At 45.7% G+C, this 19,280-nt stretch overlaps 2 gene segments (V, D, J or C); both read right to left on the reverse strand.

The window, feature by feature from the left end:
* Positions 1-6,499: 6,499 nt before the first annotated feature.
* LOC123581102 lies at positions 6,500-7,032 on the reverse strand. The segment is given in 2 exon segments: positions 6,500-6,796; positions 6,921-7,032. Coding segments are annotated over 2 exon segments (396 nt in total).
* Positions 7,033-15,554: 8,522 nt separating this feature from the next.
* LOC123581417 lies at positions 15,555-16,654 on the reverse strand. The segment is given in 2 exon segments: positions 15,555-15,949; positions 16,495-16,654. Coding segments are annotated over 2 exon segments (540 nt in total).
* Between the last annotated feature and the right edge of the window lie 2,626 nt (positions 16,655-19,280).

Raw genomic sequence — 19,280 nt, forward strand, 5'->3', positions numbered from 1 at the left:
CCTATAGAATTCCATGAGTTCTCATTTTTTAGGGATGGGTATGAAATATCAGCTCTATCTTGGTATGCTACTTATAGAACAAATATTGGTGAGATACGGACAAGAGAGTATATGTTCGTAGATCTAATCCATGCAATGGCTCTTAAGGTACTATGCAGTAGAGAAGGCTCATACATTGTTGGATTCTATTTCCATGGTTTTATTCTTTATTTTAGAGGTTAATGTCTTTTGGTTAAAATTTTTCTCTATTTTTTTTTCTATTTTTTCCTATTTTCTCATTCTCATCAGTTTTTGCTCATCAAATTATCATGCCTTAGAGCACCTATGACTTCTCTTTTGCTCTGACGCAGTCCTAATGTGATCTTTAATATTTAATAGCACCCACTTTTTGCTCTTACAAATAAACCAGTTTGTATGAAAAGTTATATGATAGCCTTCTATTCTGATTCTTTTTATTCCTAGTTTACTAAGACATTTCTTAATTAAAAATTGGTAACGAGGGGCGCCTGGGTGGCTCAGTTGGTTAAGCGTCCGACTTTGGCTCAGGTCATGATCTCGCAGTTTGTGGGTTCAAGCCCCACGTCAGGCTCTGTGCTGACAGCTCAGATCCTGGAGCCTGCTTCAGATTCTGTCTCCCTCTCTTCTTTCCCTTCCATTGCTTGCGCTCTTTCTTTGTCTTTCAAAAATAAATAAAACGTTAAAAAAAATTTTTAATAAAAAAACTAAAAATTAGTAATGAATTGTTAAATTTCATCAAACATTTTATAACTATTATCAGTGTGATCAGACATGTGTATTTGTATATTTTTAAACATATATTTAATTTTCCATTTCATTGATCTCATTATTATTTCCTTTCTTCTTTGTATCTGTTATTCGTACGGTAGATTTTTTTTTTCCTAATGTCAGTCAGCTTTTCCGCCCATAGGCATGTATTGTAAATACGTTTTCTGTGTGGTTTGATACTGAAGCTTGATGATCAATTCTTTTGAGTGTATTTGCTCTGTTTACTAAAAGCTTTTTTTGATGTCTTGAGTGTCCATTATTATATTAGAGAACTCTCTTCTGGGATCATGTCATTTCTTTCCTTCCTTCTTTTTTGTGTGTTTTGCTTTGGTTTGATTTTTGGTAATATTTTCCCAATGCCAGACACATAGTGATCCATTGATAAATACTTGAGAATGAACAAATGAATTAATCAATTTTTTAATCTTATTCTGTATGAAAGCAGTGCGTGTGTGTGTGTGTGTGTGTGTGTGTGTGTGGTTATGGGAAATTTGCTTTTGTGAGAATTTAGTCAAATTTAGTACATTTTTCATTTGGAAGGAGTTAAATAGCCATTAAACACATAATTGTATCTGGAAAAAAATAAACATATATTTATAGTTATATCACCATATATATACAAGTATAATAGTCACATAACATAAATACATGTATATTTAAGTATGTGCTGCCTACAATGTAACTAATATATATATATATACACTTATATGTATATAGATACACATATATGCATATTTGCCATAAATAAGGTTTTTAACTTTTATTAAAAACTTAAGTTTTTAACTTTTTTTTTTTTTAATTTTTTTTCAACGTTTATTTATTTTTGGGACAGAGAGAGACAGAGCATGAACGGGGGAGGGGCAGAGAGAAAGGGAGACACAGAATCGGAAACAGGCTCCAGGCTCTGAGCCATCCGCCCAGAGCCCGACGCGGGGCTCGAACTCACTGACCGCAGGATCGTGACCTGGCTGAAGTCGGACGCTCAACCGACTGCGCCACCCAGGCGCCCCTTAAGTTTTTAACTTTTATTCAAATATTATTTTGTTTTAATTTCTTCCTAGTATCATTATGAATGGATTGCTAAACACTCACACTGAAGGTGCCAATTTTAAAAAATGCATCTACGCATAGGGGCACTTGTACCCCAATGTTTATAGCAGCACTCTCAACAATAGCCAAATTATGGAAAGAGCCTAAATGTCCATCAACTGATGAATGGATAAAGAAATTGTGGTTTATATACACAATGGAGTACTACGTGGCAATGAGAAAGAATGAAATATGGCCCTTTGTAGCAACGTGGATGGAACTGGAGAGTGTGATGCTAAGTGAAATAAGCCATACAGAGAAAGACAGATACCATATGTGTTCACTCTTATGTGGATCCTGAGAAACTTAACAGAAACCCATGGGGGAGGGGAAGGAAAAAAAAAAAAGAGGTTAGAGTGGAAGAGAGCCAAAGCATAAGAGACTCTTAAAAACTGAGAACAAACTGAGGGTTTATGGGGGGGTGGGAGGGAGGGGTGGGTGGGTGATGGGTATTGAGGAGGGCACCTTTTGGGATGAGCACTGGGTGTTGTATGGACACCAATTTGACAATAAATTTCATATATTGAAAAAAAATAAAAATAAAAATAAAAAATAAAAAATGCATCTACATAAATGTGCAGGTGTATAAATACTGTATTTGTCAGCTTTTGCACAATAACGATTGTTAACAAACCCCTCACAACCCAATGGCAGACAATACTAAGCATTAATTTTCATATTCACAAATGTTCGTATTAACAATGGTGTGGATGATCCAGGCAGGGCTCAGCTGGGTGGTTCTACTATATGTCACTGAGATGCTTTTCATCCTATGGAGAGCGCTTCATCTGGGACCAGGACAGGAAAGTAGTGACTACTCCGGGTAAAACATTCTAACGGCAAGCTTCAGGAGTGAACAAAATCTCCAAATCAAGCTGCACAAAGGAATTTAAGTCGATTTATCTCCAATACTGGTGCATAAAATTTATATTCTCTTGCCTTTGTAATTCCTCAAGTTTCTAACAACTTTAATCCATTAAGTTTTCAGAGTATTCCTCAAAAAAGTCAAAAGTAGAACCCTACTATCTAATAATTGCACTACCGGGTATTTACCCCCAAAACCCAAAAAACAGTAATTCAAAAGGATGCATGTACCTCTATGTTTACAGCAGCATTATTTACAATAGCCAACTTATGGAAGCAGTCCAAGTGTCTTTTGGCTGATAAATGGTTAAGGAAGATGTGATATATCTATGCACGAAGAAATATTATTAAGCCATAAAGAAGAACGAAGTCTTGGGGCGCCTGGGTGGCGCAGTCGGTTAGGCGTCCGACTTCAGCCAGGTCACGATCTCGCGGTTCGTGAGTTCAAGCCCCGCGTCAGGCTCTGTGCTGATGGCTCAGAGCCTGGAGCCTGCTTCCGATTCTGTGTCTCCCTCTCTCTCTGCCCCTCCCCCATTCATGCTCTGTCTCTCTCTGTCCCAAAAATAAATAAACGTTGAAAAAAAAATTAAAAAAAAAAAAAAAGAACGAAGTCTTGCCATTTGCAATGACATGAATGGAGATAAGAGAGTATAATGCTAAGTGAAATAAGTCAGTCGGAGGAAGACACATAGCATATGATCTCACTCCTATATGGAATTTAACATACAAAATAAATGAGTAGAGAAGAAAAAGAAAGAGAGAGCCAAATCAAGAAACAGACTCTTAACTATAGACAACAAACTCGTGGCCACCAGAGGGAAGGTGGGTAGGGGGATGGGCGAAATAGGTGATGGGGAGTAAGGAGTGCACTTGTGAGGAGCACTGGGTGATGGGTGCAACTGGTGAATCACCTTATGCTAACTATACTGGAAATAAAATTAAGTAAAAGCAAAGTGTTTGATCATGCCATTGATGTGTTTTAGGCTCTACCATCTTAAAAATGTTTTCAAGTCCAGTTTTCTGTTAATTGGAAAATAGAGCTGAGTGTGGTTTCAACATACAGCTGTAAGTAGAAATTGTCTTCAATGGCTTCAGTGGAAAAAAAAAATTCTTTAAGCTGAAGTAAACAGTCTCTAAAACAGCTTCTTACACCTTCTATAGATCACCTGGTAACTTGTTAAAATGCAGGTTTCCATCTCGAGGTCTCAGGTGACCTGCAATTTTGTATTTATAAGAAGTTCTCAGTGATACAGATGATGATGATGATGAAGGCTTCTGGGGAAATATTGAGGAGCAAGTTATTTTCATAATAAGGACAAAGAATGCTTCATTAATGTTTAGTGTTTTGTGTGTGTGTGTCAAAAACGTTTTCCATTTATTTGCCAAACGTTTGCTATATGTGTAATTTATATACATATATGTATATATATAATGAATGTAATTTCCTCATTTTCTGTTTACCATGTAACTCAATAAAGTTTCATGCTATGATCCCAGATGTACTGCTAATACCTGGGAGAACATTCAAGTGTATTCTGGGTCTATCCTCCAGCCGGAAGAGCTCTGACAGCTGGGAATTAGCGACCATCCTGGGCTGCCTGCTGTCAGCCACCCATCACTTCTGGAAACACATCTCCCCCTTTTTTTTTCTCCATCGCTCCATGTAGACGTAGGTGCTCAACGAGGCACCCTCACTGAGATTTGGAGTTCAGAAGAGGAGGATTTGATGCTATCTGTCAGCACCTACAGACAGAGTTGACAAGGTCAGGGCTGGAGAACCACCTGAGGAGGTGCTGCAGAGGCGAGAGCATCAGCACACCTACCCCGGGGCTTCCCAGACAGGCTTGAGGACCACACATATGGTTAAGCAGCCTGTACCTTCAGCCTTCAGTGGTGATGTGTTCTGGTTTCTCGGGGGTAGCACCAGGCACTCCCTCGAATCTCGTATTTGCTCTTCTGCCTACCCTACTCCCAGTCCATTAAAAACAACAACAACTGTAGTTAAACTCTAATTCCCTGTGTTACAACAATTCCTAACAAGAAACCTCAAGAGAAAATTTTGCAAGGGAACTCTCTGATAAAGAACTGTTACCAAAATATACAAAGAGCTCTTTAAATTCAACAATAAGAGGGGCGCCTGGGTGGCTCAGTTGGTTAAACGTCTGACTTCAGCTCAGGTCATGATCTCGCGGTCTATGAATTCGAGCCCCGCGTCGGGCTCTGTGCTGACAGCTCAGAGCCTGGAGCTTGTTTCAGATTCTGTGTCTCCCTCTCTCTCTGACCCTCCCCCATTCATGCTCTGTCTCTCTCTGTCTCAAAAATAAATAAACATTAAAAAAAATAATAAATAAATAAATAAATAAATAAATAAATAAATCAACAATAAGAAAACAAACAATGTGATTAAAACATGGGGCAAAGACCTTCATGGGTACCTCCCCAAACAAGGTATACAGATGACAAATAAGCATATGAGAAGATACTTCATATTTATCATGTCTGCAGAGAAATGCAAATTCAGGCAACGATGAGATGCACACCTCTTGGGATGGCCAAAATCAGGAACACCGACAACATCCAATGCTGACACCGACGTGAGCAGCAGGAAGCCTCATTCATTGGTGACAGGAATGCACAATGGCACAGCTCCTTTGGAAGACAGTCTGGCAGTTTCTCACAAAACGAAACCTCCTCTTACCATATCGTCCAGCAGCTGTGTTTCTCAGTATTCACTCAAAAGCATTGAAAATGATGTCCACACAAGACCTGCACGCAGATGTTTATACTCACCTTCTTCATAATTGCCAAAAACTGGGGGGGGGGGGGGGAGGCGGGTGGTGGGAACAAAACAGATGTCTTTCAGTAAATGAATGAATAAGCAAACCGTGGCACATCCAGACAATAGAATAATATTCAAAGCTAAAAAGAAATGAACTCACAAGCCATGAAAAGAGATGAAGGAATCTTAAATGCATATTACAAAGTGAAAGAAGCCCATCTGAAAAGATTACGTGCTATATGATTCCATCTATATGACATTCTGAAAAAGGTGAAGCTGTGAAGATGGTAGAAAGATCTGTGGTTGCCAGGGGCCAGGGTGGGGATGGCGGGATAATAGGTGGAGCATAGAGGAATCTGGGGGGCAAGGATACTATTTCATACGATGCGAAAATGGCAGCTAATGTTATGAATTTGTCCAAACCCACAGCGTGTACAACCCCAAGAGTAAATGCCAATGTAAACTATGGACTTTGGGTGATAATGATGTGTCCACGTAGGCTCATCGACGATAACAAATGCACTACTCTGGTGGGGGATGTTGACAGCAGGGGAGGCTGTGCATGTGCATGTGTGTGAGCAGGGAACATTCGGGAGATCTCTTTACTTTCTGCTAAATTTTGCTGTGAACACAGAATTTCTTTGCAACTTAAAGTCAATCAAAAAAATTCCTGCTTGGAAATTTGGAGTGGCTTCTCTTTTGCTGTGCGAACCCTGATGGATGCCATTGCCCACATCTCCGTCTGGATTACATCGGAAGAGACATTGTCGTGTCTGTGCCGCTGGACTGAGGAGGGGGAAGGGCAGTCAGGGGCCCGAGGCGCCTCCCTGCCCTTCTCCCAAGCCTCCCAGTGACCCCCCAGAGCGGGACTGCGTCTGACAAACTCTCTGAGCAGTTGCAGACACAGGAGGAGCGGCGGGGGCAGCCCGGCCTCTCACATCTGCGTCCCTGGTGGTTTATGGTCTGGTCTGTAACACTGTGCGAGGCTAATTGTTACTTTGCTGGCAGTAGTAAGTGGCAGCGTCTTCAGGCTCCAGGCTGCTGATGGTGAGGGTGAAATCTGTCCCAGACCCACTGCCGCTGAACCGCGAGGAGACCCCAGTTTGCAACGTGGATGCACGATAGATCAGAAGCTTAGGAACTTTCCCTGGTTTCTGCTGAAACCAGGCTAACCACGTGTTAACGTTCTGACTCGCCCGGCAGGTGATGGTGACTCTGTCTCCTGGAGATGCAGACAGCGAGGATGGAGACTGGGTCATCTGGATTTCACAGCTGCTCCTGAGATGGGGCACAGAGAAACAAAGACCCACATGACGAATCATGTCATAAGAGGACGCGGCTGGAGGGCCAGGCAGTACTGGGCGCGCTGGCTGAGTAATTTCCCGGTGTTCTCCTTCCTTACCTGGGAGCCAGAGCAGCAGGAGGCCCAGGAGCTGAGCGGGGGCCTTCATGTCCATGCTGTGTCCTGACCGGGACTGGGTCCTGCACAGGGTGTGACCGGCCCATTAATCAGCGTTCAGGGAAGTGGGCTGTGCCCTAGGAACATGCAAATGAGCGGGGGATAGAGCATAACTGGGCACAGCCACAGGGCTGGGTTATCTCAAAAATGGTACAGGTGCGGGGCGCCTGGGTGGCGCAGTCGGTTAAGCGTCCGACTTCAGCCAGGTCACAATCTCGCGGTCCGTGAGTTCGAGCCCCGCGTCAGGCTCTGGGCTGATGGCTCAGAGCCTGGAGCCTGTTTCCGATTCTGTGTTTCCCTCTCTCTCTGCCCCTCCCCCGTTCATGCTCTGTCTCTCTCTGTCCCGAAAATAAATAAACGTTGAAAAAAAAAAAAATGGTACAGGTGCAATAAAACCCCCAGTGTCCAGGTTCCACCAGAGCAGCATAAATTTGCCTCCAGAGCAGGTGTTTCTCCCTGGAGGGCCAAAGGGCGGAATCCGTCGGCTGTCCTGTGACTGTAGAGTCCTCTGTGTCTCCTTAAGACTCGTAACACATTTTTCTTACTGTCTCTCTAAGACTGCATCTGTCAGACATTACACAATCCCAGACACTCTAAGAACTTGTACAGGCCCCTTTTATTTGGTGCCTGCGGATGTTATTTAGGCCACAGAGATTCTTCTTTGCTCTAACGTCCTGATATTCTTGGCACAAGAAACTACCGTCCAGCCACGCGATGTGGGAGAAGAGGAATAAAGAAGTGTGGGTGTCATGGTGTGTAAGTGCCCAGCTATTGAGCATCTGCCGTTGCTGACGTGTCATCTCCAGCTAAGCCGTGGGTCCTCATCCATTCTGAGTGCTCTGTCCCACCAGGCAGCAGAAGTGAAAAGCTGCCTAAGTGTGAAAAAAAACTTCTACCAGGTGGGGCAGCCAGAAGTTGTTGCCTACGTAAGTGTATTTATTCTAGAAATTAAGAATTAACAGGATTCTGAGAAATTATCACGAGATAAATATTGTTGTAATCCTCTTTGCTCTGTCAGGGCTGGGCTTAGCTGCAGGACTGGTTTTTTACAATTGCAGCACCCCGGTGCGGTGTCCCCCAGGAGTCCCAGGCCAGACCAGGGCAGCACAAGTTTGTCTGCAGAGAACATGTCCATCCCTGAGGGCCAGGGGACAGAATCACTCTACTAACCTGTGACGAGAGTATTTGCTTTGTTGTCTTCGGGTTCTGTGACCCGCTTTTCCTGTTACCTGTCCATCTAAGACTTGGTCTGTTGAGTGGGACAAAAGCCCAGAAATCCAAAGAAATTCTATAAGGTCTTTACGTTTGGTGCTTACATATTTTTTTTAGGACAGAGAGTCCTCCTCTTTGCTCTGATTCCCTGATTTCCTTGGAGTGATAAATTATCAGCATAGAGAGAGAACCTAGGATGTCTACAGATTGTTCCGCTCAATATTCAAGAGTGTATTGATCAACACGTGCATGTCAAGAACCTGCTGAGGCTGGAGGAAAAACTGCCTGAAAGTGTTAAGGGGCGGTGGGTGGAGCCTGGGTGGCTCGGTAGGTTAAGCGTCTGACTCTTGATTTCAGCTCAGGTCATGGTGTCACAGTTCGTGGCTTCGAGCCCCGCGTCAGGCTCTGTGCTGACAGTGTGGAGACTGCTTGGGATTCTCTCTCCCCTCTCTCTCAACCCTCCACCAATTGTATTTTCTCTCTCACTCTCTCTCTCTCTGTCGACAACAAATAAATAAACATAAAAAGATATTACAGGGAAAATTTGTCAGAGCTCACACAGGGCCAGAAAGAGTTATTGTGCGCATCAGTAAGAGTAGGAAACCTCACGATCACAGGGCATCCGGTTGAGTACTCAGGAAGTACTGTCTTGGTAGTGGGGCAAATTACCCCTGGACAAAATGCTATTCCGGTCCCGCCGAACAAAGCTTAAAAGCGAGACCCAAGTCTGTCAGACAGATGCAAGCCACAAGATTTGATATTTCAGCAAAAAAGATCAGCAACCTTAGCATTAGAAATTGTCTAAGATGTACTATTATGAAAAAAAAATACTTGAAAAAAACATGAACAGAGAGAGCATCGGCGAACTGTGCAACACCTTCAAGCAGTCTGTTACATGAATAATTCGAGTCTTGAGAAGGTGAGGAAGGAAGTATAAGAACCATTTTGAAAAAGTATTGGCAAATCTTTTTTTTCAATTTTAAGAAATCATTATCAGGGCTGGTACAATTAAAAAATCCAGAATTAGCTTGAAACCATGTATTTGGTGTTTGAATACAGAAGTGCAAGGCAAATCCACCGAACTTCCTCCACGGTCCTGGTTGCGGAGAAGTTTCTAGAAGTTGAGTGGTCTGGGGAATGTCAAAAAAATTGCCTCCAAGATGAAAGCACACTTTCAGAGGTGCCTGACTGGCTCAGTTGGAAGAGCATGTGACTTGATCTCGGGGTCGTGAGTTCGAGCCCCGTGTTGGGTGTAGAGATTACTTAAAAAAAAATAAATAGACTTAAAAAATAAAACATATTTTCAGTAACTAAGAAACAGATTCCACGGCACGAAGTCCTCTTTAGATTTGAAGCCAATATATACTCATTTATTTAGGAAACTGTAAGGTTGCCTGTTTTGAGTGAGACCCAGAAGAGAAGGGCACTCTGCAGGTGAGGGCTTCGGGCAGAGGACTTTATGACCCAGCATTGCAGTGACGCTTCAAGTGCCTGTGGCAGACGGGGAGAGAGCCTTTGGAGGCTTCAGAGAGCCCCAACAGGAGAAGCACAGTATGGACCTCGAGGGTATTAGAATAGTGCTCTGATCTCTTCACAGATAACAATTCCCTTTTTGAGATAGGCTCCTGGCTTGCTGTTAAGCCCTGGTAGAGATGACACGTTGTATATAGATCCTGCAGTAGCCATGTGACCTGATGGTCCTTACGAATTGAGTGGTAACCTACCAACAAGCCGTAATGTATGCACGCAGTATCCTGTCATCAGGTAGAAGTGGGATATGCAGGCTAGGTAGGCCTTGAGGCAGTCCAGGGGGCTGGTGAGTTATTCAAGCTCCCATGGGACCTACACTTGCGGAATTGCTCCCCTTCTTTCATTCTAATCCTTACGTGGATTCTCTTTAGACAGGTGACCCTAGAAAATAATAATAATTCAGGCCCAGTATACACTGAATTTTTATGCAGTCCGGCTATACGCAAGATGTGCCTAAATTCAGATCAAACGTAGAGTTTTGTAGCCTTGCAGACTACTTTTTTTTTTTCAACGTTTATTTATTTTTTGGGGGACAGAGAGAGACAGAGCATGAGCGGGGGAGGGGCAGAGAGAGAGGGAGACACAGAATCGGAAACAGGCTCCAGGCTCTGAGCCATCAGCCCGAGCCCGACGCGGGGCTCCAACTCACGGACCGCGAGATCGTGACCTGGCTGAAGTTGGACGCCCAACCGACTGCGCCACCCAGGCGCCTCCCTTGCAGACTACTTTAAGAACAGTTGGGGGAGAGCATGCAGGAAGAGCTTCATCTAGTGGGCAGAACTCAGAGTTGGCTTCTCCAGTCCGCTTTACCTCTCGTAGAGGTGAACTGAAGCAGAGTCTTCGCTCACTCAGAGGCAGTGATTAAAAGTGTGGCCACATGGTCAGAAGATTGGCTAAAACAAGCCTGGGAGGTTGGTGACGAGAAGCTCCAAAGTAGAGTTTTACGAATGGATCTCTGGACCAGGCACTTGCTGTAAGAGTATTTGTGTCCTACGCAAGTGCTCGTGACAACACATGCCCTGCACGGGGAGCTCTCAGTTATCAGGCAGACGAGATGACCAACTCGGTGGGGGTCGGTTAGCCTGTTATGCAGACACCCCAGCGTTTATTCGTTGAGCTCGGACATTAAGTGGCCATGGGGGCAAGGATGGAGGTGATGCACGGGCTCAGCTACGTGGAATTCCCCTTACCAAGAATTAAATGGGTTTTTGGCTCCAGGTAATTGCCCAGCAAGACAAAGGAAGAGATCAGTACTGATTCCTGAACTCCCACAATGGCTTCAGGGCCTGGGGGGCGGGGGGGGGGGGTACTAGCTAGGCACTTGATGGCTCTATCGGCTTCTCTTTCCTTACTTTTTAAAGAAGGTGTATTTGTGGTAAATTCATTCTTCAAATGACTTAAGGTAAAAGTGATTGTGGCTAAACTGGAAAACAAATAAGCATCCCCTTCTGGGGAAGAAGGAGAACACGTCTGGAGTTTGCCTGGGATCGCTGCATCACATTAGGTAGATGCACAATGCCATTGGACTTTAATTGGAAACATAAACATGGGCAGACAAGTGTTTTGGATGTTGGAGTACAAAGAAGTGGGCCAGATTGCTTATATGTCTGCTTAGCATCACTGCTTTGCCCTTCTACATTCTCATGGACACCACTTTCCAGAATCCCTTTCTCCTTGGCCCCAGATTTTGTTTGGTTGGTAAAAGGTGCTTGTATAAGATCTAAAAATTGGAAGAGCGCAGGAAACCCTTACCCTCCTACCGGTGTTGTGGGCCAAAGTGTGTGCAGCCCACAGATGAGCTTCCTGTAATTCTTGAGGTTTATCATGGCTTCTGAGATCTCTCGGGACTCGTCTTCTTTGAGCTGCTGCTGAAATTATTCGTAGCAGATTTTCCGTGATTCCGGAATCGCTTGATTCGAGGAACTCTGGAAACGGCTTCCTTGACCTTTGCTCCTCAGACTCCCCAGTGAGTAACCCTACAACACCCGGGACTAAAACCAACCTACTTGGAAATCCTGTGTGTGCATTTTTTTCCCGGGAAAATCCCAACGCCATCTCTCTTTTGCTGTTCATATCATTAGTACAGATTTTGTATCTTTGAAATAAGTTCTCTTATTTAAAGTCTTATGATGCCCTTTAATTGCTTCCTTCATCCTGTCACTTTCCTCCTAATGATGGCAGGCATTCAAGGCACAAAGTGGTTTTTTCTTATTCTTTTTTTTTAATTTTTTTAATGTTTTTATTTTTGAGACAGAGAGAGGCAGAGCATGAGCAGGGGAGGGGCAGAGAGAGAGGGAGACACAGAATCCAAAGCAGGCTCCAGGCTCTGCGCTGTCAGCACAGAGCCCGACGCGGGGCTTGAACACACCGACTGTGAGATCATGACCTGAGCCGAAGCTGGACGCTTAACCGACTGAGCCACCCAGGCTCCCCTTTCTTATTCTAGTCCTACAGGAAAAAAAGGAGTCCTTGACTCCCATGCTTATCTGCTATTACTTGGAAATCCTTGTGCAAATTTATAACGTATAACATTCCTAATTTAAAAATATAGTCTGGGGGCGCCTGGGTGGCGCAGTCGGTTAAGCGTCCGACTTCAGCCAGGTCACGATCTCACGGTCCGTGGTTCGAGCCCCGCGTCGGGCTCTGGGTTGATGGCTCAGAGCCTGGAGCCTCTTTCCGATTCTGTGTCTCCCTCTCTCTCTGCACCTCCCCCATTCATGCTCTGTCTCTCTCTGTCCCAAAAATAAATAAACGTTGAAAAAAAAAATTAAAAAAAAATATATAGTCTGTATGTTTAATAAACGTAACACATGCTTTTGGTTTAATAGGAATGAACTGGTTCAAAAATTCACATAAAAGTTAACTGATGCATCTAAGGTACAATTTCTAATTACAAACTTAGCAAAATTGTGCATAAAATTGGATACGTAAATTATAAAATATCACAGTTCAAGTTGCTCTGAGAGGCTCTAAACATCCAAAATAATGTCGTCAGAATAGATGTACAAAGGGAAAAAAAACACACAAAAGAGGGAAAGAAATAAGGAAGGAAGGAGCCTACATGTCTACTATCTTACACAGTAATCACTCTTAAGGGTGTATATTATTATTTTATCAAGGAGAGAGTGAATCACCTCTACTATGAGCTCAGCCAACTTTTCTGCTCAGCAGCTCTTGACAAACAAAGCAGTCCCCTTGCCTAAGAGGAAATAGCTAGAACCACAAGGCCTCCCTGGGTGACAAGCTTGAGTGCATTAGGCTTATGTTCACAGATGCAAACTTGTGAAAGCAAGTTATACGTTTGACAAAATCTTCTCCGGTATCACAAAGGCTTCTGAGTTGCTGTTTACCCTCAGAATCCACAAATTTTACAGAAGCAGCCGAGGGTTCCAGAACATTGATCAATCACTTTGTAAACGAAAAACTTAGGAGCCTCTCCTCGTTTTTGTGGTTTGTTAAGCCAAAGTCACTGGTCTGCAGCTGATGGCAAGTTTTTCTTCCTGGAGTCGTGCACGCAGAGGCTGGAAACTTGGTCAGCGTGGTGTTCCCTCCAGCCCCGGAGAGTCAACATGACCCAAGTGTCTCCAGTGTTCCCCAGATTGAAACCACCATGTTCCCAGCGGAGTGAATCTGGCCCCTCCCGCTGCAGTGTGGGTGCTGTGCTGTCTGCTGTGGCCCCTCCAGGATTCTTCCACCCAGTGATTTCCCTTCCTGTGGCCACAGCCCTGTGCAGCTCTATCCCTCAGGAGACAGAGGCTAGATGCTCAGCCTTTGATTCTGGGCTAGCCTGTGACTTGCTCAGGCTTCAAGAGATCTTGCATAAATTCCTCCTCAGTTTCTTGGCCCCTGCAACTTCCCTGTGAACAGATCCTCATTGGGCTGCTAGAAGATTAGAAACCATGTAGAAAAGAGTCCAGCTGCCAAAGATGAAGCTATGCTCGAGCAGCCTACAGCCAGCCAACCCTCAACGGTCCACGAGCTGAAGGGCACCTGGGTGGCTCAGTCGGTTGGGTATCCGACTTCAGCTCAGGTCATGAACTTGCGGTTCATGGGTTCCAGCCCCGCATCGGCTCTGTGCTGACAGCTCGGAGCCTGGAGCCTGCATTGAATTCTGTGTCTCCCTCTCTCTCTGCTCTTCTCCCACTCCTGCTCTGTCTCTCTCTCTCTCTCAAAACTAAACATGTAAAAAAAAAAAACTTTTAAAAAATGAATTATGAGCTGAATGATGACTGAACATCTTCCAAAGCAGATGAAAAATGTCACCCCACAGATCCAAGAAGCTCAACAACCCGCAAATAGGATGAACACAAAGAAAATCGCACTTAGGCACATCCTCGTCGAACTGCTGAAAACTGGTCACAAGGAGAAAACCTTGAAAGAATCCAGGCAGGAAAAACAAAAAAAGTATTGGAGAGCAAGAAAAAGGACCGCACACTTCTTATCAGGAAAAGATGCGTAGCTGACCGTGGGACAGCATCTTCAAGCACTGAAGGAAAAATACGTTAATTTAGAATGCTACTTCTAGTAAATATATCCTTAAAGATAAAAGTAAAATAAAGCCATTTAAAGATGAAAACGAAACAGACAACGTGTCACCATCGGACCTGCATCACAGAAATGCAAAGGAAAGTTCTGGCAAAAGATAAATTTCACCAGATAGAAACACAAAAGAAATGATAGGTAAATATCAAAGACCTGTCTTTTGCTTTGCAGTTTCCTTAAAGACAATTGCCTATTGAAAGCAACACCACGAGGAATATACTGTGAGTTTCAAAACCTACGTAAAAGTAAAATGCATGACAAAATTAGCACGAAGATTGGCCTGGGGGTAGTGACAGTACAGGCTTGTAAGGCTCGCGTATGTCAAGTGGGAGAATATTAACTAAAAGTATGTTAGGATAGCTGTCAATGCAAATAGTAACCCGTGAAACAAGGTTTCTCAACGTGGGCACCGTTAACCTTGCAGACCCTGAACTTCTTTACTGTGGGGGGCTGTCCTGTGCATCCAGTGGCATAAAGAGATGCAGGATGTCCGAGGTGTCACAGTTGCTAGTGGATGGTGATAATAAAAGTAGCATTATTATTACTTTATACATTTCTATAGTCTGTTCAACGCTTTAGAGCCTGCACGGGGGAGCTGGAGGTCCTCTAACCACACCTCCCCTTGTGTGTGACTAAAAGGAGACCTGAGGCTCCCCACCTGACAACAGCACCAGCTGGCAGATACAGGGGAGAGCAGTTTGGGTCTTTCCGCCCAGGTGATCTGCCAGCTGCCTGCCACTGCCTGAGCGAGCCCCGGCAAGCCAGCAGAGAAACCACCCAGCCAACCCACGGAATCACGAGAGATACTGAATTGCCGTTCTTTTAAGCCGTTAAGCTTTGGGGTGCTCTGTTCTGAAATCGATAACAGAACAGTAATAAGCAAATCCATCGAAAGCTTTGTGCCGGATCACTGCTTGGCTCTGTCCCCTTCCACGTTTCCCTCTAAGAAGATCTGGCTTCAGGGGCACCTGGGTGGCTCAGTCGGTTAAGCGTCCGACTTCAACTCAGGTCACGATCTCGTGGTCTGTGAGTTCGAGCCCCGCATCGGGCTCTGGGCTGACGGCTCAGAGCCTGGAGCTGCTTCGGATTCTGTGTCTCCCTCTCTCCCTGACCCTCCCCCGTTCATGCTCTGTCTTTGTCTCAAAAATAAATAAACGTTAAAAAAATTTTTTTTTAAAAAGAAGATTTGGCTTCAGTGGGAGGTAGTAACTCTTCAACCCGCCCCCGCGTCACCAGGTCAGGAGACAGAGACTCTCAGGGTGTGGAATCTCAAATACAGGCACGTCACACCTCTCACGCCGTGGCCTCCTGCAGGAAGCAGGTGTCTTGGTTCGAGAACCGGCATCCATGACCCAGACAGGGGATTTGGGTGCGGGGACGTGTCGCCGTGGGAGGCCAGCTGAAGTGCTGCTGACAGTAATATATCCCGACGTCCTCAGCCTCCACTCCGTGGATGGTGAGGGAGAAGTCCGAGCCAGAGCCACTTCCCCGGAACCTGGAAGGGGTTCCGGCGGCCCGGGCAGACGCCCCAAAGATGAGCAGCCTGGGAGCCTCATTGGGTTTCTGTTGGTACCACGCCATGGAGGTACCTACCTCCGTGCTGCTTCTACAGGTGATGGAGACTAAGCTGTCCCGAGATGCTGCCAGGGTCTCTGGGGCCTGAGTCAGGACGTGCCACCCTCCGCTGCCTGCAACGACACCCCACCCGGGCACCGCAGTGTATTATTTCGCTCAAAGCCTTCGAGGAAACGTGGATGCTCAGAAGAGCCACGTCATGCTTAAACGTGGCACAAACCGGAAATCAAGTGCCCCTGGGCCTTCCCACCTTTGCCTGTGTCCAAGAATTCATGTTGTTGTCCATGCGTCCTGGGGCCCAGGACAAGTTATGAAAGGTGACCAACAGGGCAGAGCCTCACCCTGAGAGACTGATGGATGAGTCTCTCCTTTGTAGCCTAAATGGATCCCTGGTGAGCCTCCAAAGGCTGGTGGACCTGGGGTGGGAACATGGACAGGGTGCTCCCTGGTTTTCCGGGGTCCAAGGACAGCTTCAAAGCTGTTTGTGCCTCTGCCTCATTGTCAGCCTGGGGCTCTGTGCCTGGATTTCCTACTAACAGTTAAATAAAAACAATGCTACATATCCCACTATAATTGCCCCAACCCCCTTTTGAGCATATGGTCTCTGTGTCAAAGGCTAAAGGTCCAGCTCACGATGAGCAGTGGGAAACATGCTTACCCTGAAAGCCCATCACCAGGAGACAGAAGAGCTGGGTCTGGAAGCTCATCTTGGAGTGTCCCCTGAATCTGCTGTTTCTGGACCAAAAGGCAAGAGGGCTGGACAGGTAGATAATGGTCAGGGCTGCTCTGGAACAGGGGCCCATGTCCCAGGGTTAAATAAGCACAGGTCTCCTTGGAGGTGATTTGCATGTCTGATGGCCTAACAGAGCTCTTCTCTAGTGCCTCTCAAGGCGGGCAGGCTCACCCCACCTGCTGCTGGAGGAGGTGATGGAGGTGTCACTGATCCCACAGAAGCTAAGGCTATCTTCTAGTGGGTAGAAGACAGCTAAGGCTATCTTCTAGTGGGACCAGTGAGAATGGCCCATTCACAGAGCTCCTCTCCAGAGGCTGAGATGGAGGTCACCTCATTGGTGATTGGCCTCATTGGAGATGGCCAAATGCCTGCATGGAGCGAGCGATCGCTCGAGGATCTCTTGTTACAGAGATGGGGTCTTCTCTATTTTCTGCTCTAACTAGATGCCAAGTTAACCATTGACTGAGGCCAAGACCAGGCAGATAACACAAAATAGTGATGCCAAAGTGCTTTATCACAGAGAATATATACAACCACTACCAACAAAGGCTGGTAATTAAAATCGAAGTTAAGCTGGGGTGGAAGAAAATAGTGAATATAAGAAGCCAGCTGCCCACAGAGAGAATTTGGATACACATTGCTACACACAACGTAGCACTGTGTCCGGCCCATGTCTCAGGAGAAGGGATGGTGTCTTCTGCCCCCTGGAGACCACAGCTGTGGCCTTGGCCTTCTGTCTTGTGTGTTGGAAGCTGGAGAAGCCCCAGGGTCTCAGGACAGATCTTCTGCACTCTTCTGTAGCCTTCCAAGGCAAGGTCGTAACTCCAAGTTCCCTTGGATAGGACCCAGAGAGGACAATGGGGATGAAGTTTTGGGAGTACCTTCTGGGAGGTCGGGAAGCTCTTTTCAGTGTCCTTCTAGCTACCTCCATGGAGCACGCCTGTGTGGTTCAATCTGGTTCCCTTCTTTTTCTCTGTCTATCTGGTTGTCTGTTTGTCATCAGTGTCTCTAAGGGAGACCCTGTCAACTACTGTAATGGGTCAACAGAACACAGGGAAATGAGGTAGTAGCAGGTCCCCAGGGGCAGGACACAGACCTGTGATAACCCTGCGTGTTTTGCTTTTAGAACCTACCAGTGTTCAGAGAAACTGAGTTCTGGGAAACCAAGAGGGCTGAACAACCCCACTACTGGCATTACGATTCCCCCAGGAATTTAAGGAGGCATTTAGGTGTAGATTATTGTCTTTTCACTGGAAGTAAAGTTTTTTATTGGCTCTACAAAAGAATCTTTCATGACCAAGGAAGAATCCACATGTCAAGAAGGGTTGAAATGCAAACAAGGAGGCTGATGTGGTCAGAGAGAAAGTGAGTCTATGTATGGTCACCGGATGCCTCCCTGATTTCTAGACGGCAGTCCCGTGTAGGTGCCACAGCCACAGAGTGGAGAGAGACAGCATCAAGCTGCAGACAGAGAGATTGTGCAGCTTCCTCTGCTACAGATCTGCTAGTGGGTAGCAGGAAAGCAGCTCCAGACCCAGCGCTGCTGATCTGGGCTGGTGGGACCAGGGTGTGGGTGTTGTATTGTGTGTGACAGAAGCGAGCTCACTGCTCTAAGAGATTCAGTCCTGCCAGCAAGTGGGACAGCCTCTGAAGGAAAAGGGGTGGAGGGTGAGGGCTGGATTTGCACCAAGTGTCCCTGGCCTGATGAAATCTCTTCAATAATCATCCTCTTCTCCATGGGAGATGTCCTGTCCGCTGGAAACTGATTCGTAGCCATCTAAACTTAGAAACTCCTCAACATCCCATAGTTGGGCAAAGTCTAAAATACTAGGCATATAGAAAGGAGCTCAGAGTGACCTTTGCAGAGCACCACAGTTCTTGGGGGAGAAAGGTAGGGCTTCCCTCACCCCTGGCCCTGGGGGCAAGGAGAGAAGTGTCCTGTGCTGCCCTAGGGAATGAAGAAGGAACCATCAGCAGTGAGTGCTGCCTCACCCTCTACCTGGAGAAGGTAGTACTCTCCCCCACCTCGTCCCCCTAAAAATCCCTTTTCCTCTTTGAAATCTCTCCTCTCTGCGCAGTTTTCCCAGCTCCCCTAGCCAGTGCCCCTCTTCCCTCCATACCCTTATTTTATCTTTGTTATAACCACAGCACATCTCAGTTAAGCTGTAATACGTATGTATTCATGAGTATGTAATTATTTATGTATCTAGGGGTCCACTTCCCCTAATAGGCAATGACTTCCTTGAAGGTAGGAACTAAAGATTTCAATATTTGTATGTCTAGGGCTGAGGAACAATAGCCCTGTTCTGTGAAAAGAAGTCCCCACCAGCAGGCACAGCCCAGAAGCTCCTGTCTTTCTCCAATGTTACTCTTCTCCAGTCATGGGGCAGGAGTAAAGGTGAGGGAGATAGTTGGGTAGAAGGGATTCTTCCGACCCCCAGGGACTTGCCCACAGGCTACACTCTCATGGTGATGTGGTCCCAGGGTGTCAGCTGACTTAGAGATGATGTCTTACCAGGTGCCTTGGGTTCTTGGCTGGGCACTTGAGAGGCTGAGTCACACAGAGCCTCCCTGGGCCAGTGTTGGCCTGATTCATCACTGCAATATGACAGCAAGACATTTTCATGAATCCCTATTACCTGTCCTAGAGGGGAGACATGTATGAATTTGGTAGGAATGTGGATCATCCTAACTAATAGTCTTCAGCAGTA

This window comes from Leopardus geoffroyi, chromosome A3, assembly GCF_018350155.1.
Source record: "Leopardus geoffroyi isolate Oge1 chromosome A3, O.geoffroyi_Oge1_pat1.0, whole genome shotgun sequence".
NCBI classification, from domain to species: Eukaryota; Metazoa; Chordata; class Mammalia; order Carnivora; family Felidae; genus Leopardus; species Leopardus geoffroyi.